Here is a 24342-nt window from a genome sequence, read left to right as displayed (position 1 = left end):
GTGTGTGTGTGTGTGTGTGTATAATAAATTAATTGTTTGAGTAATTTCAGGCCAGACATCGCTTGTTCCAGCTTCTCCGATGTGAGAATCTTTCATTATTTTATGACATTTTAGAAAAGACAACCTATCGATTCATTGAGAAATGAAAGGGAACAATATTATGTTAATTCAATTGATTGATAGCTGCAGTCCTAAATCTGTCAATGTCTTCACGAGACAAGAGAGGATCAGTCATAACAAAGCAGCTTGTTGGTATTTGACTTCCTGCCTTGTCTTTGTTGTGGCTGTGATCCTGGCTAATCAAATCACAGCTAGCCTGTCCAGACAGCCAGCCGCTGGCCCGCCGGCCACAGCCCCTCCACAGATAATGTCACTTCCTCTGTAAAACAAACTGATCTTGTTACCAGGCATGGTCACTGTTATCTGTCACAGCGAACAACACAAAAAAACGAAACTAAACTTGAACTGTGGTAAACACTAAAAAGACGACAATGCTGGCTGACAGGCAGAGAAAACATTTTGTTCAGGGAGAAGTGATAGTGTGAGTTATAACCTCCTTCTGGAACCTGGACATTTGACAGTGCAAACAGTAAGACAAGTGTTTGTACTGACATTGTTTTTCATTTGCTTGCTCTTACTTGGTGATGGCGGTGGACACATCCGACACTGCACGTGTCAGCAAAGAGAGACGCGCAGTGATAAATGTGAAGAGACGAGACGAATAACAAACGCTGTGCATCACAGAGAGAAAGACGTACAACTGTTCCGCCTGCGGCATGTTCGGACCTACAGGTGGAGCTCAGTCTTTGTCAGGTGTCACAAGAGCTCCAGGCTGCCAAATGGGTGCCATCTTGTCAGCATAGCTACAGGGGAACTATGGGGGGGAAGGTACGATACGATAAATGCACCTTCACTGCAAGCCCGTGTATGGCATGAAAGCCTTCCAGATACCACGATGTCAGGAAGTTAAAACACACAATGACAATTGTATTCCGATGGTCGACTGTGGGAACAACTGACAATGAAACGGAGTGTAGTAACAAAGCAGTGTAGCCGCATGACGATAGGACAGGGGGGGTTAATTAGCTGATACATTATATGCTCTCGTTATCTGCTGCTAAATAGACCTTAATAATGACCGACAGTGGGCTATCTATCTCACACACACACACACACACACACACACGCATGCATATCCACAGGCCGATCAAAGATACACAGCAAGCTGGTCTCTGCCAGTGTCTGTGTGAAGTAAGCCCAAGACTCCTTTTTTTTTACTCAAAGGCAAAGACTCCAACTTCTTCATTTTGACTTGTATCATTTCTGACACGTACAACCGCTTTGCGAGACACTCTACACAGACGGACTGTGAAACACAGTCTGCGGTGAGACACTTGGGAGCATCAGAGCATAGCAGACAGCTAGCTATTTCTCACCATCACCTTCACACACACACACACACGCACAAACACTGTCCGACTTTGTTTGGACAATCTAGCTGAACAACCACTCTACAGATTTCAGATGAGCTTCTACAATCACCCGTCTCTGTCACCTTGCAACCCCAATTTCATCTGGCTATTCCATGGAGGCACGTAGTATTAACATGCAGGTAGGCTCCAGCGTTCCCCTCAATGTCCTCAAGGAAAAGACATGTCACACATATGCCCCTCTCTTTCAATCCTCATCTTGCATGTACAGCACATGCACAGTCACTGAAAGGCGTGACGTGAACCACAGTAGAATCAAAGCAATATTCATTCATTAACCAAACAAGATCGTCACGTATTGGTTTGGCAGCCTATGCCTAAAACAAGCGGCAATAAATAAAGCTAACGTGGAAGAGCCAAAAACTGCAGTTCCTCAAATGGCGAATGGAGCCTGGTTCCAAAATCGAGTTGATCTCCAAAGACCCGAATGGTAAAATGCCCAACTTTACAGCAGAAAGTTTACAAGTTTACAGCCTGGTACAAAATGCACTTTAGGTTTCTTTTCCCCGTTCATGACAACTGTACTGGGGGTGAATCGTTGATATAACTCAACAGATTCAATTATATTAAGGCTTTAAATTATGCATAATTCATATATGAATAGTTAATAGCTTCTCAAGGTAAATCTGATCTACATTTTGATCAAAAGACTACGACTAAAACCGAATTAAAATCAGGTGTTCAGCAGCATGAGAGCAAAATGTACCATCTACTGCATGAAGAGTAGACAGAAAGAATTAAAGAGAATTAAGGGATTGCCATCATAACAACAACAACGGGACCTCCTCCCTTTTCTTTCACGTCCTGCCACCGTCATTCACTCATTAATAAGCAGCTTGGAATGGAGTGACTCAGCGTTAAATCAAAGCCTACTCCCAGCTCGCTCATTATGTCAGAGACAAAATGAGACAGACAGTCCACAGAGACCAGCTGTCCTCCTGTCAGACACCGTGTAGCCTGATGACAGGAGTCTCTACAGAGAGATGAAGCGCACACTCACGAACACACACACCTGGAGTACGACACTGAAGAAATGGGGTTTTCTCCAACGTTCGCAGTCATCGATACAAACAGGGAACACAGTTGGCTGGGCATTCCTGTGGAAGACCAGTATTAATGTTAGAATATCCTCAAGTCCTACCCTCGCCCAAGCAAAGAGCAGATACTTGGCTGCTTGATCAGGCCTCATATCTACTTTGTATCTGCTAAGGCTAAAAGGCAATGGCTGGCACGCCTGATTCAATGGGAACTTTAATATGAATGCAATGCCACCATCTATACCCCGTTTATCTATATAAACATGTTACAAAGTAGGAAGGGTGGATATTAACAGTCATGATATGATCTTATGGAGATATTAGACATTTTGCGATATGCATATACTGCGATATATCGCGATTTATTGCCTTTTTCAACAGCAAATTGTGCAGTTTGTCTTCCGTTTTATCCAACAAGATTAAGTTTTCACTCTGTTCATCTCACTTCAATCATTTTTTCGCCACAAATTTGGTTTGTCAGTCAAACAGACACAATGACAAACACTCCATCTTAGTTTTGACCAACTTCCTGCCAATCCCACTGACTTTAAACATCACCGTACCAGAAAAACAACTCGGCACAATCTTGATGACCAAAAAAAGTAATTGTAATGAAAAAGGTTTCATTTATATTTGCAATATTGACAGTTTATATTATAAAAGATTGATTATTTGGCGTCTGTGTATCGATACAATATTGTCACGCAAAGTATTGTTGTGAGTGAGTGCAACAGGGTTATCAGGAGGGCACCGTCTCAACACCAGCTTACATCATCAGCGGGCAAAATGCCATCCACCAACAACCAGCAACCTGGCACTGCATGATGAATATTCAGCCAAACTGCACCATGACTAGCGTGCCCTATTTCAGAGATCTCTGACAACACATGGGAGCTGTGTTTCGAAAAGTATCACTGAGTGTACCTCTAATCCATTATTCCTCTGTGTCATATTTGCTTACAGTCAATTTGTTGCCGCGACAGCGCAGTTGCGTAGAGACAGGGGCCAGGAGGAAGAGGCCATGTTTCAGAGCTACCAACTCTTGTAACAGTTCAGTGGGTACGCCTCGGCGGTGCAGGAGGGAGTGCAGAGGAGGAGAGAGCAGGGAGGGTAGGGGGTGTCAAGGGTACAGACTAACAGTAGAAAGTAGGGAAGGCTGGGGAGGAGAGATAGTGCAGGATTTGTCGAGACTTTAGCAGACATGAGGCGAGCTCCTGAGGGCCTTCGGCACACAGCACACTCTACTCTGTCAGCTCTCACTCATTCTCTCATCCTTCTCTCTTGTTCCCGCGCCCCATCCCTCCCCCCTCCCCCCCCCCCCCCCCCCATCATCATGCATATTCACTAATCTGCTTCCGCTCTTTTTGCTCATGCAGTCCACACATCTTATTTATGCTTCGTATCTTTCTAATACAGCGTCTCCCTTTCTCTGTTGGCGTCTCTTTTTTTTTGTCGAGCGGGTACGAAGTGCATACAGAGTTGGCATCAAGGCCTCTGAGAGCTATCAGAGGGAGACAGGCCCGCCCTGGTTGTCTTGCCTCGCTACAGATTGATATCAAGTCTGCTGGAGGACACATTATGCATGTGTGCTCCGACTGACTGTGTGCTCGTGAAAACTGGGTGTCCATGCGCATCGGCGTGTGTGTATGTGTGTGTGTATGCATTCACAAAAGCACGGCTGACACAGAGGGAAAGGCGACAGCTCGCCCGTTAATTACTCAAACTAATAGAGCAGCTGCTGATTCACTCCGGTGTCAGTCAGAGTCACAGCGGGACGGGGAGGCTCGGGCAGGACGTGTGAAGCATTAAGACGGACGTTCTGTGACATCGGACAGAGGCTAAGTGAGGTAAAGAGAAGACTGATGCAGTTCAAGGACTTCGGCTGTCTCTAGATGAGGACAAAACAGGACGTTTTCAGACAGCGGACACATATAAGTATTCAGGGTGCTCTTAGGATTAAGTAGAAAACGTTCCCTGACACAAAATGTTATGACGTTGTTCAGACTTTATGGCTATTTCTGCCATGTGAGTGAGTGTTTGTCCGTGTCTGTCCATGGCTAATCTCGCGTACTGCGGCACCAAACTGCATCATCTTGTGGGTGGCCAGTCATGGTTGCATGCTCAAGGACCTCGCATGGTTGCATGGACTCACACTTTTTCAAAACACCTTTTATAGTAGTTTCATACTGCCATTGGGTGCCTTCTTGACTCCTCACTCGCTACCTTTAACCAGGCCCCCGGCCGGTAGGGGCCACTAGTGTTAACACAGCTGAGGGAACCTCCGCCCGATGCCAGGTGTGTCTGCTTGTTACAGACACACCTGGCATAGATCTGCACTTCACTACGTGCACCTTTAAAGTTTGTTATGATTTTCATCTCTTGCTTTCGGAAGTCTCCTCCGTATCCCCCGAGTCCTCCTTGGCCAAGTTGTTTCCATGGCAACATGTCCTAAGACAAACCCTTCCACTTTAAGTTGACACAAAACACGCAGCAGGAGTGGAACGTTACCTCATGAAAGACAACATTTATGTGAGTGTAACCCAGCTACTCTACTCGAACGCCATTTTGTGAAAAGAACTGTAGCAACTTACCATGTGTGTCTTGTCTTACTATACAGAACACATGCAACAAATACCATGATGGGGGTTTCACAAAAACAGCAGCAAACTTCATGCACAACAACTGAACTTTGCATGCTCCACCATTTGAAAACCATATATAAATACTGTGTTTACAATGCAAGACAAACGATAAAAGTAGGTGCACTTACCTGCACACAGAGTACAACACATGGGAATTGTAAATGGAGGCAATGGGTAACGTTTGTGTGTGTGTGTGTGTGTGTGTGCATAGGTGGGTTGTACAAAATCAATGAGGATATAAGGCCATGAATGCAAAACAGTAGTGTCCAAATACTGCAAAGGATGACAGAAGGGCATCCCAGAATTGACCAGTCAGCATATCTCTGTACAGCATCTTTGCATTCATGGTATAATTGTGGTATAAGCAATGTGATGTACTTGCTCTCTGTAACAAAGGTACCCTGCTGCTCATGCAGTGGATGTGAACATGTTCTCACTATTACAGACGAATCTTCCAAAAGTCCGATTTTAGGTTTCACTGAATCATGTGTAAATTACGAGATACATTTTTCCAAAATGCTAGAGCAGCAGAGAGGCTCTGGATAGGGGATGGAAGAGATGATGAAAGGGTGCCAGACATTCCGCATGGACATAAAAAGTGGCAACAGAATGGTGAAATATTCACAACTTAATTAATGTCTATAAATAGGCATAATCTGTGAATTTGTGGAATTGAAACGCTTCGCTTACGAGCAGAGGGACGCACTGATAACAGAGAGAGCGTAAGGATATAATAAGTCTCATCCCACCAGTTTCTAGGCACAATATTTGGAATGTGAGAGGCAGCAGTGGGGAGCGGCTGAAGGAAGTGTTTCCGAGGAGGAGATGTGATTTGTGAAAGCTGGGAAACTGCCCAGGAGAGGGCGCCCCTTGCTCGATGGAGCAGAGCACATGCACACAGTCATGGACACACACACACACACACACACACAATGCAGCATCTTAATCGTACTCAGCAGTAGGAGATACCAATCTTTTCATGCCCGTTATTTTCAAAGTCTCTTCTAATCTTACTTGCTCTTTATCATTTCCCAGACATTTTCCCTCTTCCTCCAACGTCTTCCTTCCTCGAGCACCGCACTAAACCGTTCAACTCGTGTGACTTTGCTGAGGCCCCCCCCCCCCCCCACCAGGCCCCCGCTCACACTGCTGAACTCACCAATGAGCATCCTCATCCCATGATTTACGCTCTCTGTTTAAGCAAAGACAAATGCAACAGACCAACATCATCCGATCAGCAGACGGAAGTAATGCTTACTGAAAATGGACACAATGCGGCCTTTGCATCTACTGACGCCGCGGGATGTGTTGCCATGGAAACAGGATGCCACGGTAGACATTGTATGGACACTGAGGTTGTTCACAACTGTGCCAGTGTGTGCGTGTGTGCGTGTGCGTGTGTGTGTGTGTGTGTGAGGGTGCCTGGCTGAAGTCAATTCAGCAAAGGCTCTGCGATGGAAACCGGTGGCTGAATGATGATCTATGAACTTCGGTGAAAGTAGTTTGAGGTTTGTTGATGCGCCGCTGCTGAGTATTCAAGAGAGGCGCCGCGTACTCTGTCTTCTTGACAGCGCAATCAATCAGAATAAGGACATTTTCGGGTTGGAGCGACGTCTTTTAAAAAAAATAAAAATAAATGGAGTTTGTAAGCAAGTGCAGTCAAGCCGATTGCTCTCATGTTAACAGTCGCATGCATACAATGTAGCCTGTGCACTAATGAACAAACACACACAAACATCCTTGACTAAGACTACGGCTAGCTCTCTTTCCCACACCAGCGTCTGCTGAAATACCTCTGGAAGAGTTTCAGAGCTTCACACATCCATATTCATAAGGTCATTATGAGGTGATTTTGTCCACTCCGTCAGAACATCTTGTTCTGAGACCAGTCGAGAGGTGCACCCCTGGGTCCTCCGTATTCATGCGCCGCTTCCCAGCCACCTCGACTGAACACACAGCAGCTCGTCCTGCTGAGAAAGTTAAGTCTAAAAGGCAAAAAAACTTTGGCTAACATTTGTAAATCTCTTCACGCACTTCTCTGTAACTGATTGAACTTGCGTGGCACAAAAAGAGGATTGTCCCATAACAGCGAGCCCCACACATCTGGCACCCTTCAAGTAGAGTGGACTGGATTCTGATTTGGCCCAGGTCTGGTTTACAGAGATTTTATGCACAAAATAATTGCAAAACTGCTGAATTACCAGTTTGTTGAGTTTCTTATCGGCTTAAGTGCAGATCATCTCGCCTATATGCCCCATCAAACATTAATTTCACGCTGCGAGATGCCTCGCAGTTATCGGTTATAACTCTGGAGCCCCAGCACCTGAAACTCTTAACAAGTTTCCAAGTCTCTCTTTATCGCCAAGGTTGCTGAGCCCTTGCTCCACTCGTCAGCAAGTTTCTCTCACACCTGGGAATGGTGTGCAGTTAGCTTTCTAATCACGTGTCTGAGAAACACAACATTCAGAAGGTAGACATCAGTCAGTTGGCAGAACCAAGTGTCGAAACACGGGACCGAGTTCACTGCAGAAAGCAGCTATGGGATGACAAACTGGCCACGAGTCTGACAAATGAGCGAACCACTGTGTACCCGACACGCGTCGGTGCAGCGTTAGTGAGCTTTTGTTAGTGGGATGGATGGTGTGGGAGGCCATGCAGTCTCGTTGCAGTCGAGAGGTTAGAGAGGTTGAGTCGCCCCAAAAGTAAACGCAAGGAGAGCAGCAGTAGAAGAAGTCATTACTGTGAGGACTGCGGCCAGGTACCTGAGTATATCTCCCTGCTCTTCAATTTCATCAGCAACCTCTTCACACCTGCAATGATGTGAAGCAGCTTGTCATCATCACAAGATCGCAACAACTGTTCCCCCCCTAAATTTTCCCAAAAACATATGTGACCCACCCGCTGAGCATCCATCCCCCGGCATCACCACCCCGGTCATTACTCCCACTGACGGGCTCCCTCTCCTTCTGTCTCTGCACTGCGTGGGACTGGTGTGTTTGCTGGAGAGGGGACATCTGTTTGGTCCTTACCTGTGTTCCTGTCTGGTAAGATACAGCAATGCTTTTTCAGTATGCCTGGCAACACCTTCCAAGACACAACAAAGGAGGAGAGAGAGAAAGAGAGAGGGAGGGAAAAGAGGGAAATATGTTAATATCACAGCAGCTCAAAGCAGATAAACAAGGTGGCGCTCAGAGGAAAAGCACTGAGCCATGCTGCGAGCCACGAATAAGAGTAGCAGGAGACACCCATTTCTCACACCATTTGCATCAAAAGGAGCTGCCGCCATATTTATCCGAGACCTTTTCTTCTGCACCGCGATCCGAGCAGTGGGGCACTAAATGACGGTCCCGGTGTGCTGAAGGTTCTTTTTCAACTGTGTGTCCCTGATTCAGACTAAAAAACAGTCAAAGGTGGGTTGAATGGCGTGTGAAGGAAAATATGATACGCTAACAATCCATTGGGATGGAACAGCCCAGAGATTAAAAAAAAAAATATATATATATATATTTTGCTGGATTGAGATGGGAAGAAGGCTGGCAACTCTTATCGGCCCGATCCGGTGCGGTCACGTCATCGGGCCAATTTTAGAAGCCTTCTCTGCTCCATCAGCAGCTTCGCTTTGCCAGGAAGGTATAGCAGTAAATACTTACAACGGACAATTAGTGCAATCCTCACAAGGCTCAGGAGGTCATACTTATCAATAATGCAGTCTTACAATCTATTCAGCGAGAACACTAAATCCCTAAACATCTAAATCGATCCAAAGTTGTATCTTAGCTGCCAATATTTTGCTACCCTCCCCTGTCTTCTGTTCAACAGTTTATGTCTCGTTCTTGGGAAACACTGAAGACTTATTCCTCCGCTGAGTATCCTGTTTTCAATTCTTTGCGAGATGACAGGTTTGTTATAGGTTTGCTGTGACTCTGAATGCCGTTATAGGTGCTCACAAGGCACAAATATGCAGAACGTCCACAAGAACGAGGAACCAGAACATAGAAGAAGATGCGAGGTGGCTCAGCAGGTGCTACCGAAAGCCTCTTTGTCCTCATCTGACTGACAGGCTCATTATTGTCCAGAATGACTTTTGTAACATAGACAGCCCACCTCTTCTTTCCCTCGGCTCCATTTTTCCTTTGCGATAGTGTTAACATTGGCACTTGGTGGCTGTATCAGACTTCTCTTCTGGGCCTGAACAAGACCGATCAGATAAGTGTCCCTTTTAATTAAGGAGAGGGGCATTTGTATAAATGTATGTCTCAAAAAGCGAGAAAAGACCAGGAAAGTAAATGAGAAATGAACTCGAATGGCTTGTCTCCGGGGGATATTCAAAGAGATATCAACCCACTGCATCATTCATTCAGGAGAAGGGCCTCAAGCACAGACTCTTCTCATCCAGTCTCATCTTCTACTTTATCAGCAGCATATGAAGAGGAGAGGTAATCCTGCATTCATATATAAACACTTCCATGCACGTGTGTCCTCGTATGTTTCATTTGTCCTGTGAGTTTTGCTCTTACGACTGCTCCAAATCAATCTCTGAACTCTCTTAACTAGACCAACTTGACGTAAGTGGCTCGTTTCTGCTTGATGTTTACCACCCGTTCATAAGGAGGTGTGCTTTTATGAGATTTTATCATTTGCATAATCAACGCCCCTAAATTCCCATATAGGGCTGTGTGTTCTGCTCTGCGACTGGGAATGTTACCACAGTGTCATTAGTGGTATTTGAAGACGTGAAAGAATTACCTGAATCAAATCGATAGCAGAGTTCATTGCCGTGTCAGTACTGTGACGGACACATGCATAAAGACGGGGTGGTTTGACTTCTTTCCAAAGCAAAGAGGTGCATGAGTAATATGGGAGGCGGCCATGGGGGAGTGATGATCACAAAGATATTAGACTGGGGACCTAGCGTGCGGGGTGCCCTAAAATAGCAACAACAACAACAACAACAAGAAAAACAACAACAAAAACAGGAATATAAGACAAACAACAAATTCTCACACTCACAATAACTCCCTCATAAAGGACTGGCTCCATCCCACAGGGTCAAGGGGCAGAGCAATATGAGAAAGGATGACCCGCAGTGGGCCAACTTTGTCCTAAAGGCAATGACACCCACGAGAAAAAGATATGAAAACTTAATGCAAGGACCAATAAGAAGGGATTATTATTATTTATTTATGTATTTCTCTCTCTTCTCCTCCTCACACAAACCTGCACATACCTCCGCTCAGAGCTATTCACATACAGCAGGAGTATAAGACACTTACACAACAACGTTTGATACATGCACACAAAACACTTCAAATACTCCAAAATCATACAAATCATATCACCTGTTTCATACGTGTTATGTGTGACACCTTTGTCTGTATAAAAATGCCACCTGTTTGTTAAACAGAACTGCCAGTGAATGCCACACATTCTACATGTAAGTGACAAATCTGTTCGTATGTGTGGTTCTTGCATAAGTCCAATGTCTTGTTGGACCATCACAAACACTTTAATCATCCCGTAGAATGTAATGTACCTTCAACTGAATAAATGCTTATATGACCATTTTTACCAAGGGGTTACTGTATTAATTTGAACTGCTATATTATGCTTAATATGTACTTTTTGTACTTCACAGGAGAGAACTATGCTGAAGATGTGGACTGACGACGGCAAAACATAGACATGGCGACTGTTACTGTCCAGATTTCACATGAAAACAATTTGCTGGACTAAAGCACGTCCTTGTGTCTCGTCCTATTCCAGGATATGCAACAAAATGCTATTCAAGAATCAAGTGTAGAAGAAAGAAATATCTCTGCAGAGATAAGAGACACAATGACTGATTTGTGATGACTCAAACAGCTGCATGATGTACAGTTATAATTGATGCTGAATAGCTTGCTGGCTGGCAGAGGCTTATACTGGAGGAGTGTGGAAAACAAACTGGCAGGGACACTCTTCAGTGTTTCCGAGATGTCACTTGCCTCTCATTTACACTTTAAAGGGATTGGTGTCTGGAGGCAAAGCGTCTAATTTCACATGAGAAAATGCATCGGGCATCCGTTTTGTTTGTCTCTTTGTGCTCATCTCGGGATGAGCACAAAGAGAGGATTTATGTCAGCGCGTTTCAACAAGACAGATTCTTAGGACACACCAGGACAATCCAATGGAAAACATATCTGGGACAACTGGAAACGCATAAATGGATATTTTGTACAGATTTGTTTTCTCCCATTATTCAGAGATGTGAATAGCTGGTTTCATACAAAACAGTGTTCAGCGAGCTTGATTGTATTTTAAAGACCAGCCATACTTGAAATAAATAACCTTTATTAAATCAAAAGAACTAATCAATTTCAGTTTCGCAGTTTTTCATTTTAGTCAATGGGAATTCAACAGAAGAAATCCGCAAAGAGAACCCAAAGCAGTGCCCTCGGGACTAGAGGCCAAATGTTGTGAATGAGTCTTCAGACCATTGAGTCAGCGAGTTAATAAAAGGCTCCATTTGGCAACGTAGCAGTTTACCACCTTGCTCTTCCAATAGGACTGGTTGCCATTCTCTTTGAGCTTGAGGCTTTCAGAAAAGGGACTTCATTAAGCGGCCCTAAAGTAGATGTTTCCGCTAACTCTCCGTATTGTTACCCTGTTACATTTCTCTTGACATATGGGGTACAATAAAGTTTACTATTTAGGTTTACTATTTCGGTCATCAAGCTATAAAATCAAGCCAATGCAGAATTATTTACTTTTTTATTTTCTGTATCTCAAGCATATTTGTTGAAGAATGTTATGAAACTGCCGATTGCCAAGATATAGTACAAGCCATTAATATCTATGTTAATATGAAGCTATATCGTAGTATAGTCTATATCATTCTACACAACTTCAGCCACTTTTTAAATGACTCATCAAATCAAAATGAGACAGCTGAGCCCCTATAGGCTACAGTAGTGAGTAGCATAACACATGCATCCATTTAGGTTATTTTTCTTAGAATAAACCAAAAAAACAAGGCTTACGCATTTTGTTGTTTGTTTTTTTTCACACCTTTTTGATTATTGGTTCAAATATAGCTACATCATGTCTGACAAAGCAGGTACTGAGTGGCCTCTTTTCACAGAGCCATACTTTAAATTATAAGAGCACTCAAGAGAGACAAACACAAAGACTGCTGAGGCCGAAGCGGAAGAGCAGAGAAACAACCAAATGCATGCTCATTAACTGAGACGAACAACCAAATGGGCCGACTCAGGTGAATCACACACCATTTCAGTCCATGAGGAAACTTTCTCTCTGACATAAGCTCTCTGAAAATGACACCGGACACGAAAGTACCCCCCCCCCCCCCAGAAAGTCCACTTGTCTGGGGGGCGGTTTTTATCTACTGTGTGATGTGGCCTGTCTCCTCAGAAATAGGCTCTCTGATTTAACTTGTGCACAAACTGTTGCTCATAAAAGCAAAGTTACGACATTAAGAAGAATTAGTCGTCTTCTTGTTGTCGAATTTCTGACTTCCCCCCCCCCCCCCCCCAGTGGTGACCGGGATGAGAACCCTGTCCACCTAGTTGTACTAGACGTCGGTGTAAATCCCTCAAAGCAAGTCAAGCTCCAATGCACCCGGTTTATTTAATGGCTCTGCACAAGATCTGAAGCCTAGTTTGACCAGCGCAGAGAGCGGCCAACAGGAACCCCTCTTGTCCAGCCGGTGTTTCAGGATGCTCACAAAGCAAACAGCTGTCTACATACCGGCCACATAAACACACACAGGCACGCGCACGCAGACATACAGGCTCACTACCTATATCTCCCAACACCATTACTGCTGGGTACAGGCAATTATCACAAGTGCCAGTGTATAATAGGATACCTTGGCGCCCGCTGCTGAGAGCTGGAGTGCAAGTCTTGGTGAGCTAATGGAGATCAGAGAGGACGGAGGGGAAGCGGAGTCACTCCAGTGTGCAGCTCAAAGATCTTGCTGTTTGCCTTAAGCGCTGTCTGCTCCCTTCTTACCCGGGCCAGTTATCAAATGCAGTGGTGTCGATACGGAGATAAGGTTTGCACACTGTAACCACTCAACCCAGCGATGGCGGAAGAGATACGACACGCAGAAATATTAGAGGCACCTTTTCGATGCAATAGTACAAAACCACATGCTGGGGCTTCAAAAATTCCCTCCAAAAAACTCAGTAGCAAATCCCTGCAAGTATCACAAAGTTGTGTGTGCAAATGTGTCTCAAATGTCTGAAATACATAGCAGCCAGCATTCCTACAAATATAAAGAATTCATATAAATATAAACTTTACGGCAATCTCAGTCTGAGAGACAGGCCTACCACTTTACTACGCATGGTTTCCAGTTTACCTTTACTTTACTTTGCCTATTTAGAACATGCAGTACCCAAGACAAGGGTAGGCAATCATATGGGGAAAATGTGAAGCATTCAGGCATCATCTGCATGAGAGCCATATAATAATGCAAATTAGTGCATTCGCCAAAAGTTGGAGGGGCCATACATGAAACAAATGGCCCATGGTCAGCTCTCCGGAGGTGAAACCCATTTAGTAACAGCAACATACATCCATGGCCACAGATTTCTGACTTTTACTGAAGAATCATTTGATGCCGAGTATTTAGTCGCTGAACAGCAGCAACAAGGTTGAACTAGCAGGAACATTCTCGTTTATGTTAAACAGCTTGACCACATTGGGGCTATTAAAGCACTGATTCAACATCTGGAGATGAATCAAATCTCTTCGACCTGTCCCGATCCAAAAAGAAGCTGCTGCCTCGATGTCCTTCGCTAGAGCGGGCTATTTCATTGAGCTAATATATTCAAGTTCATCGCTTCGGTTAAAAGGATCTAGTCAAGACTCGGTTGTAAAAGATCTGGGCCTTTTGCCAACGATAATGGTATTAAGACTTATTATACTCTACAAGGCAGAGCTCAAGCACACTTGGGACTTGTGCGGGGTCTTTCACTTGCATTAGTATTACATTTCCCGTTTTGACAGTGCTAACACAGTAGGGCCTTCAGGGACACATTTGTAAATTCTTTTAGACCATGGTATGATTTAGCTTCGCTTCCGGTCTAAGAGTTTCAAAAGGCATACACCTGACGGGACACACGTCCTCTTTGAAAGGCAGCTGCTGTTATGTCCTCATAAATGATGATTTTACCAACTAGGGGATCAAACTGTCTGTATTTATGACTGTGCAATTACAATACAAGAGGAAAGGTTACAGATAGTCAAGCAGCTTGCTAACGGACCTTGTAATGAGTCACATCGGACTTGCGGCTGTGTGGCAGCTATTGCAGTTAGCAGTAACACTGGCATCCATCAGGGAATGAATAGAGACACAAAAGAGAGACGGATGGAAAGAAAGACAGAAGGAGAATCAGATGCATGTGCCGGTAACGGAAAGCATTAAAGTGAGAGAGCAGAAACACATCGGTCCCGATGAGTGGATGAATTAGAAAGGCGCCTGCAGAACGTTTGAGCGTTTACTTTTAGTCAGGCTTGTCTACATTCACTGCTGCTCCTCTCCCCCTAAAATGACATCACCCACACGCATAATGGAGTTTTCCCTGCATCTTCAAACAGATTATGAGAGCCTTATCGTGTCACTGCCAAGTAGGCAAAGTCCATACAAGCTTCCCATTGACAACTCTGTGAGAGTCTGTTTGTGTAAGCATGCATGCGTGTGTGCGTGCAGGCAATTTGACAGCCGCTTTGGAAATATCCTGAAACGAGCTACTTTCAATTACAAACAGCTTCTGGGGGGAAATGGTGTCAGTTTCCAATTAGTTTTTTTTTTTTTTGTGTCCTTTCTTCTTTGGTAGCTTTTAATGAGGCTCTCTTCTTTTTAAGTAAATAAATTGCCTCGTAGGATGAGGTAAGATTCCTCCATCTCGTATGAATCATCCCGCTTTCATTGAAAGACTGGTTTAAAGTAGGGATGCACCGATCCGACTCCTTCAGTCCCGATACCTGGACTCACCGAGTGCCGATCCAATACCCTCCTTTAATTCATGAACTGTATGCCTCACTGTGTGGAAGTGACTGGAATCATTCTTTTATGTGTCAGGGAACATCCGGCTCAACTTAAACACCGCTTTCTAAAACAAAATAAAACACAAATACATGGTTATAAATGAATAGTTTTTTGTAAATAATAGTATCCAATACCAGATCAGCCCATTGTCCCTGATATCCCATCCAGCTTTTTGCATAAGTTCCGGAGGGATATCCAACACCAGTATCGGAGCATCTCTAGTTTCAAGCAGAGGGAGTGATGTGGATGAGGTGAAAGGTGCCCCCTCCCTAAAGCTGGAAAGTCATTTATTTTTCAGTCATTTTTCAGTCAGGCGACAAGTCTTTCTCACCGTTCACCTGTCCGCCCACACACTCCTTCTGTTTCTAGGTATACAAAAGCTATGCATATTGTGCAATGTATACACAGGCAAAGATACTGTCAATTACCCTCCTTATTGCTTAAAAGTAATTACGTTTGCTGCTGCACTGCTTGTTGCCACTGCACTGTAGCACTTCTTGCTACCTGCATAATGAATGAACATGGAAGGTCTCTCTAGGACCAGAAATAAAACATGCTTCTTGCCATGGCAGAAAACACAGCTTCCATATTTGTGTGCCCCTCCTCCCTTAGTTTCGGAAGACCAGCGAGTGAAAAAGTCCATCATCAAAGTTTCACCCAAGCAGCATGCGTGTCATTGAGAAAAGGCAGGTCTACCACTCCTGTCTAAAAATAAAGACATTTTGTATTATTAAGCAGGGTAGGAGCACAACATCCAGGAGCATCTTAGTACAACTAAAGCATTGCAATGAATATGGTCTCCTATTTTTAGCACCTCTGTGATTATGATGTCTGACTATGTGAGTGCTGGCAGCCAGCACTTTGTCCCTCACAGTGTGTGCCGAGTACACTGTGCATTGCAGCGGATTTCGGCGGCAGTGCTGAAGCGGGCGTTCTACACAACTTCCCTTCTTTTTGTGTCGCTCTATGATGGAAATCTATTGGAGCTGAGACATCGATACCTGCAACTGCACTGAATCTTAAACAACACGATGTGTCATTGTAGAAATGATGACAAGCCTTTTACAGAAACAGTTAACTTTTTCTAATCCCGCAACAGAAGAGGCTTGATTCCTAAGTAACTGCCCAGTCACAAGTCTCAGTATATATCAGTGGGCTTGTAGGAATTGTACATATGCTTCATATCACCTTTTTCACGGCAAGGTATTATGTAACATGCTTGTACAGGTCGGTGTAGTTCCTTGATTCTTACAAAACCTACAGCTCATCCAATGCCCTCTTTCCTTTCCTCTCCCCTCTCTCTCATTCAGGGTTGCCGGTGCTGGGTTTGGACTCAGATGCAGTCAATGAAAGTCACACACCCGCAGAGACTACAGTCGGCATGGCACATACAGAACTACGTGACAGTGCACAAAAAGGAGGAGTCTGGGGGAGGTCAAAGCTGACATAACATGCATTTGAGAAGTTAGCCTTGTACTAAGAGGGCTTTTTTCCGCTTGAAATGCTCCTCGTCCAAGCCTCCTCCTCAGGGACAAATGTAAGTGCAGGAATGACATCCATGAGGCAAATCAGAGGAGAACAAAATTCACTTGCATCCGAGTGATGCAGAAATCAAATCATATTTTGATTATTTGTGATGGCTGGCCGTATTTAAATAAATTAGCATTTTTGTTCTTAATACAGTTGAATTATGGAACATTCTTACATTTCAAAAAAGCAGTCCAAAAGTCAGATTACCAATTAAGAAAATCCTGCATCCAAACTGCCTGAACACACCCGTTTTCCACTACTGCACACATCTTCTCTTTTTACTGTAAGATAATGTATAAAAATAATGTATAAATCCTGCACTTATCATATATCTTAGGAGTTACTGCTCAGAGATTAATTAGAGAGGGAGAGAGAGAGGGGTGGGGGGGTGGGGGGTTTACCTTCTTCAGAGCTGACATCCTAGGTGGATCCTCCTCCTGCAAAGCCCGTTCACATGCTGAGGTCCCAAGCCAAGTTTGGAGGGTGCGCAAATCCTAACTCAGCCCGGTGCTGATGCTGAGCCACGAGGTGCCTGCTTAGTATTCTCATCTCGCTCCCTCTCCGTCCTACAGCTGGCTCGGTGTGCGCACGCCCCAAAACCGCTGTTATTACAGGATCCAAACACGTGGGGAGCTCTAGTCTGATGACAGAAAGTTGGCAAAACTGTCTTCAGAAAAAAACAACGTGGGAATGACTATTTTGGGAGCGAGATACGCGTGAAAAAGTGACTTAACATTGTTTTTAAAGTACTAGGAGTCACATCAAATATCTGAAGCTATTTGCCTCAGTAAGTTGTATACTTATGCTATCCGTATTTTACATCAAATACACAGTGGTCGAGCAGTTCCAAAGATGGACAAGGCTACTTTGTATGCCGATTTGAAGAATGGATTCAGCTGATTAAAAGTATACATTCCTGTATAATATACAGAGTACGTGTCTTTCCTGACAACTATGGTTTCATGAAATTGACGTCCTCCTGCATGCAGTCAGTCTGTGGGCTGGTCTTATGCAGCTGGTGGAGTCGGAGCATTATCGCACTTCAGCAATCGTAGCCGACATGCTTCTTTAAAGTATAGTTAACACCAGCCATTCCTTTAGCTATTTAAACACAACCCGTTGAGCAGCTACATTAGTTCACCTGTGTCTGATGTTGTGAATCTGTTATGAATCGAGCTCGTTTTAAAAGCTAGCAGGCTGGATAGCTAGCCAACTCAGCTAGCTAGCTTGCTAGCTCATTAGCTACAGACACATGTTGCATTACGTTTCCGTCCTCTTCGCCTCCACGCAGACACAGATGTGTCAATATGGCACGTAGGAAAGAAGGTGAGCATCACCTGCGTCGTCGACAACATTATTAATCTCTTGTAAAAAAAAAATGAATCTGTAACCAGTTAGCTAACGAAGCTAAAGTTAGCCATGTTGTAAACAAATGCACGTGCTCGAACTGGCTGAACTGCCTTTGGCTTGAGGTTTAAGATGATACATAGTACAATGTATCAGATTAACAGGTGTTGGTGTCTCTGTTGTGTGTCCTTTTTTTCTTATGTCACTTAGTATTTCAGTCAAAAGTACTCCAGAAGCTTTACCCTGCAGCCCCCACACTGGAGCAGGAAGCCAGCCCACCAGGCATAGTAGATGCTCTATCCAGAACAACCCACGTGAAAAGAAAAGCCTCTCTACAGGACACTGCCATTGGTGAGATCACATTTCAGTTCAACTTGCATCTCACACACGTACTAAGTACTATGTCTAGAAAAAAATCTATTCCCCTCAAAATACACTCATTAACATCATACATGCCATGCCGGAATACTACCCCGCTGCTCTTCCATATGCATTGAGGTTTTATTACCTTCTTCTATTTGCCATGTCTGTCTCAGGAGATGCAGGGACGACACAGAGTGCGGACAATCCGGTCAGGCGGATGTACACAGTCCTACCTCCTCCCGCTGACTACAAGACCGCTTCGGAGAAATCCGTCACACTCCCCCAGTTAGAAAGCATAAATAGTGCAGAGGACACAGCTGGTAAGACGACCGTAATCTTACGTTTATGGACTTGTGCAGTGCACCGTGAAGCTAGGAGAGATTTACTTCATGGGGCTTCTCCAGGCTGGCCCTCTCATGTGTTAAAGTCACTCTTCTCGGTTGGCTCTGCCACTCAAGTTAACGGAAACAAGCGGCGATGATCTATTGTGTTTCTGAACTGGGGAGAACTTGAATGCAGCACAGACGGTGTTTTACCCTTGGCTAATTTCCACTTTAATCTGTGTTGTTTGTCAGAGTAAACTTGTACAATTTATCCAAGCTGCAGTTGAATGCATCCTTTCAAGGCTGCTTATTTTGTCTGCGGTCCGTCTGCACTTTCTCTTGTCATGAACCGGTGGAATGATCAGACTGTGATAAGAGCCCAGCCGCATTACACGTGTCTCTGTGCTCATCATCTTCCTTAATGCAGACCTCCATTTACCCGACAGGCTTTGGCTTTACTTCAACGTCACTCACTGTGACCACTAGAATAAACAATACGGTCAAGTTTGATTAATTGCACTCGTCTGCCTAACGGCGCCTCAATTGAACATGTTTTACATTTAGTGGGAAATGACCCTCGATGGTAATTGCAATCCAAACAATTTCCGTGTTGCTCTACCTGCTGTATGCTGCACTGGGTATTCGTTTACCAACCAGGGACAACACTGTCTCTTAAGTTATCATCACAAGACATGATGTGTACTCCTTAGTTTTTACTGTTTGTCTCAATTCTTTGATACCAATTATCACAGATATGGCTATTTAAGAAGTGCATTTCGGTTTGATCCAAAATCCATGATAGACTAACTCGAAAAAAGTGTCTCTCTACCCCATTCCACTTGCTTTTCAGTATTGTTCGCTGCTGCACTGCCACCGTCTCAGGCTGAGAGCCAGTTCGTTACTCACTGAGGGTCACTAAGAATTCTATAGGCGCTGGTTTCTTTGACCTCTTAATGCCTCTTTGAGTCGTTCAGCAGAGGGGAGGAGGTGGAGGGGAAGCTGCTCCGCCAGCGAGAGCGCCGTTTCTGTGTGGGCTCACGGTTCAGCTCGAGTCATTGAATCTAAGGTTCGAGTAATAAGACGTAACAGAAGGGAGCCTTAACACTGATAACATTTATTGTTGTGCTACTTTTGTCTGCGTGTGTATGGAAAAAAAGCTAATGCATAGCCTGCCCCGTTTGCCCCATTTGTATTTGGTCTTTCCTCAGAGTGCTGGATGCCGGATTCGAAATAGGAGGAATTGTTACAATCAGCATGGGAGACGCAGATTCCATTGTGCATAGAGAAAGAATTAAAAAAGACTGAATCGAGGCACCGACTAACAGCACACATACAGTTTACTGATTCCATTGTTCTTTTGTTAACCACCTTTGGTCCATAGTTTGCTCCATATGAGGTCACGATTCAGCAGGTTTTATTTTCAATCAGTAAGCAGCACACCAGCTGATTAGAATGCAATCCGCTATAAAGACGGAGTATCTAATTAGTGGGATCAGCTATGAACACAATGATTTAGCTCAACAGCAGAGGTGCATATGGAGGCTGCAATGCAACAGTTCAATTTAACAATGTTTCTAAACTAATCACGAGGTTTTTTTTTGGATCCTGTTGCCCACAGAGGAGAGTGTCCATGATAGCAATGCAGAACAAGATAAAGAGGGAGAAGAACAGAGAAGAAAAAGGAAGAGAAGGAGAAGGAAACCAGCCCTCCACCAAGACTCTGGGAAGGATGGAGCAGCTCTAGTGAGTGAGTGCCGCACGGGTCAGAGTCCGGCGCCCGCGGACGAGGGAGGAGAGCGCCTAAGCAGGAACAAGAAGAGGAAGCTGAAGAAGAAACGGCACAAAGAGAAGCTGCTGGCCATGGGTCTGATGCCCCGGGCCACTGCACTGGAGTTCACATACCGGAAAGATGGGGAGGAGGAGGAGGAGGAGGAGGAGGAGGATGATAACGAGAGGAGAGCTGCTGAGGTGTCAGACTTCCTCTGGACAACAATGCAAATCTATATGTCAGATTGTAAGTATTGATCCGAGCGAGGCTCGTGTATTGTCTGTGCAAAATCTGGTAGCCATTGCTACAGCTTTTGTTGACTTATCTTTAATTTATTTTGGGTGCTATGATGAACACAGCTGATGGCTTTCTAAGATGTAGTTCATGAACACATAATTAAACTCTTGACAAATGCTGAAAACGTGTCAATGAAAACTGTTGAACAGAATTCAATTACTCTTCAGAAGAGATGTCAAAAACATAGCACCAGTAATTGGATGTAAGGGTGAAAGCTCAAATTGCTGTTCCATAAGAATGAACTAGATGGAGATGGTGTGTGAGCATTCTGTCTGAGTGCCGATCAGTAAATAGTGAACAGCTTTGATTTATTGAACATTTATTTCAAATGAAACCAAAGCCAAGATAGGCTCACTATTACGAATTTTACAAAGCTTCAGATATTATAAAAGTAACAAATGAAATCATGTTTAATATAAGGACTATTTGCGTCAGACTGACTATATATAATCCAGCCAACCAGTGGGTGATCTGAAGATCAGGCCATGACCAGTGTTGACCTCGGTACCAAGCAGAGCAGCCAAGTAAATTAGTGAGACTAATAACAAAAGGCTTGACTGCACAGGTTTGAGATTCGCCAGTATTGCTTTGTAAATCAAAACATACACTAGTCATGTTCTACTGTGATGACACAGAGTCCACACAGTCACAACAACGCTTTAAACATCTGTTGCTGTATGTTCTCCTCTGATGTTACAGAAAATACTAAATCATGATGTCGATTGGCCTTAATTAACAGACCACCTCTCCCTGCTCCCGTGCTTCTGCAGCCTCTTTGCGTGCAGGCGAGCACCCCCTCCTGTCCGAGACTGTGAATAACCTCCTGAGGGACATAGCCAGCGGATGCCGGCCCCCCTCTGTCCTGAAGCGGCTCCGCGGCCTCAAGGCCTTCGTTCGGCAGCAACAGGCGGACGAACTGGAAAAGGCACTGGGGGAGCTCCTCAACACTTCTCCTATGACTGCAGGTCAGTGATGCATCGATCGGGCCAAACGTCCATCATAGAAATGGAATGAGGGATTATTTAAGGAAAGGCTACGCGACATGAAAGTGATGCTTGTTTCATGTTCATCCCTGTCCACACTGCCCCAGGTACCTCACTGGCCTGTCCCTGCATGTCAACACATGCCTCTGTCTGTTCCTGCTTGCCCTTGAATTCTTGTTTATTGTTCGCCATGAGTACACCTGCCCTTACTTGCCTTCCTCCGCCTTTTTATTTGCGATACTACAGCAGGTCCTGTGAGAACGAACATGCTTCGTCTTGCCTTTTGCTCATGGAGGTCCCGGGGCACGTTTTTCACCCGTGCATGTGTGTCTGTGCGTTCGCATGGTCGGCTAGCTGGCTGCATAATAGGATCAGCGGGGACTTTGCTGCTGTCACGCACACACAAGTCTTTTATGTGTGAGCGGGAGAGGGAGAGGCGGAGCTAGAGAGAGACCAGTCAGGAGATTCAGGCCAGCGCCTTATCGGTGGCCCCAAAGTGCCGCTTGATTCCGCTTGTGCCCGTCGCCAAGACAACACCGTGTTAAAAAAAAAGCCCGCAATATAGCCTGCCTTAGTTGTGCCTATCCTCTCCATGCACCTGCTCCACGGCTGCCTGAAAGCTTTTCAAACCCCCCCGCCTCACATTGTATGAGTCATGCTTCCATTCGCTGCTTGTAAATGCTTCATTGTGAACGAAACTTTGTGAAAAGTTTCCCTTTAACTCACCGTTGCTATGTTTATCATTTTAGTTGAAGGCCACTGGCATTCTTGCTATGATTTGACTTCACACCGATGCTTTGCCGCAGTGTGACAATTTTAAATTATTTGATATGTTTGAGCCAACATCCACCTAAAATCACATAAAAGGCAGCGGTCTGTATTTTAATGTAACCCATGAGCTTGTGGAGAGGTGTGCCTTTTTAAAAAAGTTCTTCACTGAAGCTCCGCTCCCCCGTCTGCCCTTCTTGCGGCAATCGATTGACTGCAGATTTTCTTTTGAGCATATTTTACTGCACCCTGGAGTTCATCTCGTAAATGACATTGGCTTGACCGGTCCCCCTTTTATAGCGTCCATTTCGGGTTATGAAAAGATTCACTGAATTTAACTCTGCGTGTTCCAGAATAAGTCAAATAGATAATCCGTCTCGGGTGGGAGACAGACAGCGTTAGGATGAATGTCGACGTGCAAAGAGGTTAGAAGTACTTTTGTACGCTGGCTGGGGATTTTGAGGTATTACGGTTAAAAAAAAATAAACTCTTTGGTGAAAACACTGACTGTTCCTCTGGTATTGTGTTGTCAGCTCTAGCTGAAATGTTGCTCTTTGTCTCTTTGCGTTTTAGAAGAAACCGCTGCAGTTGCTTCACTGTTCCAATACTGGATCACAGACATTCTTCCCATGCAGGGAGACAAGAAGACAGGGCTTTGTACGATGCACCCATGAGACGGTGACTCACCGACACGGAGATGCCACCGAATGATTACTTCCATTGCGCTCCATCACGTATTGAAATGTTGTACTTTTTATATACTGCACTTCTATAATGTTGGACCTTTACATGATGCTGCATGAAATGTTTGTGTTATTAAATTATTTTTTCCATTTGATCTGTGCCCTTGTCTGATCCATTTGCACGTCTCATATTGTACAAGAACAAAAGCGGTTAACACTGAGCTTGGCAAATCGTTCTGCGCACCACAAGTGAGCTTGAAGTTGTCGTTATCGAACCAAGCTGTTACTTACCTCCATGTTTCCAACATTTAACCGGTATTAACATAACAACCGTCCTCTTTAACGAACATTCTAATTGCCAGAGAAGCAAATGTAAGCTCTACCGGAGCGCCGGTATTTATTTTGCAGATGCTCTGACATTTAAACCCGGGCAGTTCACCTAATAGCTCCTCCATTATCTACAGTACACGCACCACCAATCAATCTCTCACCAAGTTACTATTACACATGCCTTTTTTCAAGTATGCTGTTTCACCTTACTGCACTGGGTTAAGTAATGGTCTTAAGAGATGCAACACTGGTTATACTTAGGGATCATTAGGGATACCAATATTAGGATCCCCACACACACTTGTTGTTGTTGCCGCCCTTATCTAACTGTACACTCAATATAGCAGCCTGGATTGTTGTTGATGGACCTTGGGAACAAGTACCACCCGGGGAGTCGGTAGCTTAACCTTCCACGCTACGCGTCTACTTCCCAGGTAATCTATTCGAATACATTTGCCCGTGACTCAGTGCCAAGGGATGAGATCAGGAAAAGGTCAGAGAGTTAGTGATGATGACCTGAGCGAGCGTCGTCTTTCCAGAACTAGGACGCACCAGTACACTAACACGCAGCTCTGTGTGTGTGTGTGTGTGTGTGTAGAATTATAGTGATGAACAATTAGCATGAGGACCATCTGTGGCCTCTGCTCATGGACAGACGCACCAGGTGCTGTCTGGTGGAAGCTCAGGGGCCTATTGTGCAGACGTTAGCCGGAGGAGACAATAAGGG

The 24342-nt window shown here is 44.6% G+C and overlaps 2 protein-coding genes across 4 annotated transcripts in view; one reads left to right on the top strand and one right to left on the bottom strand.

Moving 5' to 3' along the window:
* The window catches only part of dlgap2a (discs, large (Drosophila) homolog-associated protein 2a), a 132524-nt gene extending 114973 nt beyond the window's left edge, over window positions 1-17551 (bottom strand). For 2 of the 3 annotated variants that reach the window (XM_031847508.1, XM_031847509.1), the window contains exons 1-2: window positions 17155-17551; window positions 8199-8253 (exon numbers count right to left, since the gene is read on the bottom strand). In XM_031847508.1, the coding sequence (XP_031703368.1) occupies window positions 8199-8253; window positions 17155-17172 (73 nt within the window). In that variant the 5' untranslated portion in view covers window positions 17173-17551. Of the gene's footprint in view, window positions 1-8198; window positions 8254-17154 lie in introns of those variants that run through there. The other variant, XM_031847512.1, reaches the window with a different exon arrangement.
* Window positions 17552-17641: 90 nt separating this feature from the next.
* Window positions 17642-23910, top strand: erich1 (glutamate rich 1). Its single transcript, XM_031847513.1, has 6 exons — window positions 17642-18079; window positions 18311-18451; window positions 18637-18783; window positions 20405-20800; window positions 21622-21816; window positions 23176-23910. Exons 1-6 carry the CDS (start codon window positions 18061-18063, stop codon window positions 23274-23276), a joined length of 999 nt encoding a protein of 332 aa, XP_031703373.1. The 5' UTR covers window positions 17642-18060; the 3' UTR covers window positions 23277-23910.
* The last annotated feature ends 432 nt before the right edge of the window (window positions 23911-24342 follow it).

Source organism: Anarrhichthys ocellatus, unplaced genomic scaffold (genome assembly GCF_004355925.1).
Source record: "Anarrhichthys ocellatus isolate YVR2014 unplaced genomic scaffold, GSC_Weel_1.0 scaffold7, whole genome shotgun sequence".
NCBI classification, from domain to species: domain Eukaryota; kingdom Metazoa; phylum Chordata; class Actinopteri; order Perciformes; family Anarhichadidae; genus Anarrhichthys; species Anarrhichthys ocellatus.
The sequence above is the reverse complement of the archived record's forward strand: the minus strand, read 5'-3'. Positions and strand labels throughout refer to the sequence as shown.

Excerpts from the sequence above, each read along its gene's own strand:
- erich1 (XM_031847513.1), top strand. Across the intron at positions 18,452-18,636 it reads TCTACAGGACACTGCCATTG|GAGATGCAGGGACGACACAG; the intron begins GTGAGATCACAT and ends TGTCTGTCTCAG. Across the intron at positions 20,801-21,621 it reads GCAAATCTATATGTCAGATT|CCTCTTTGCGTGCAGGCGAG; the intron begins GTAAGTATTGAT and ends GTGCTTCTGCAG.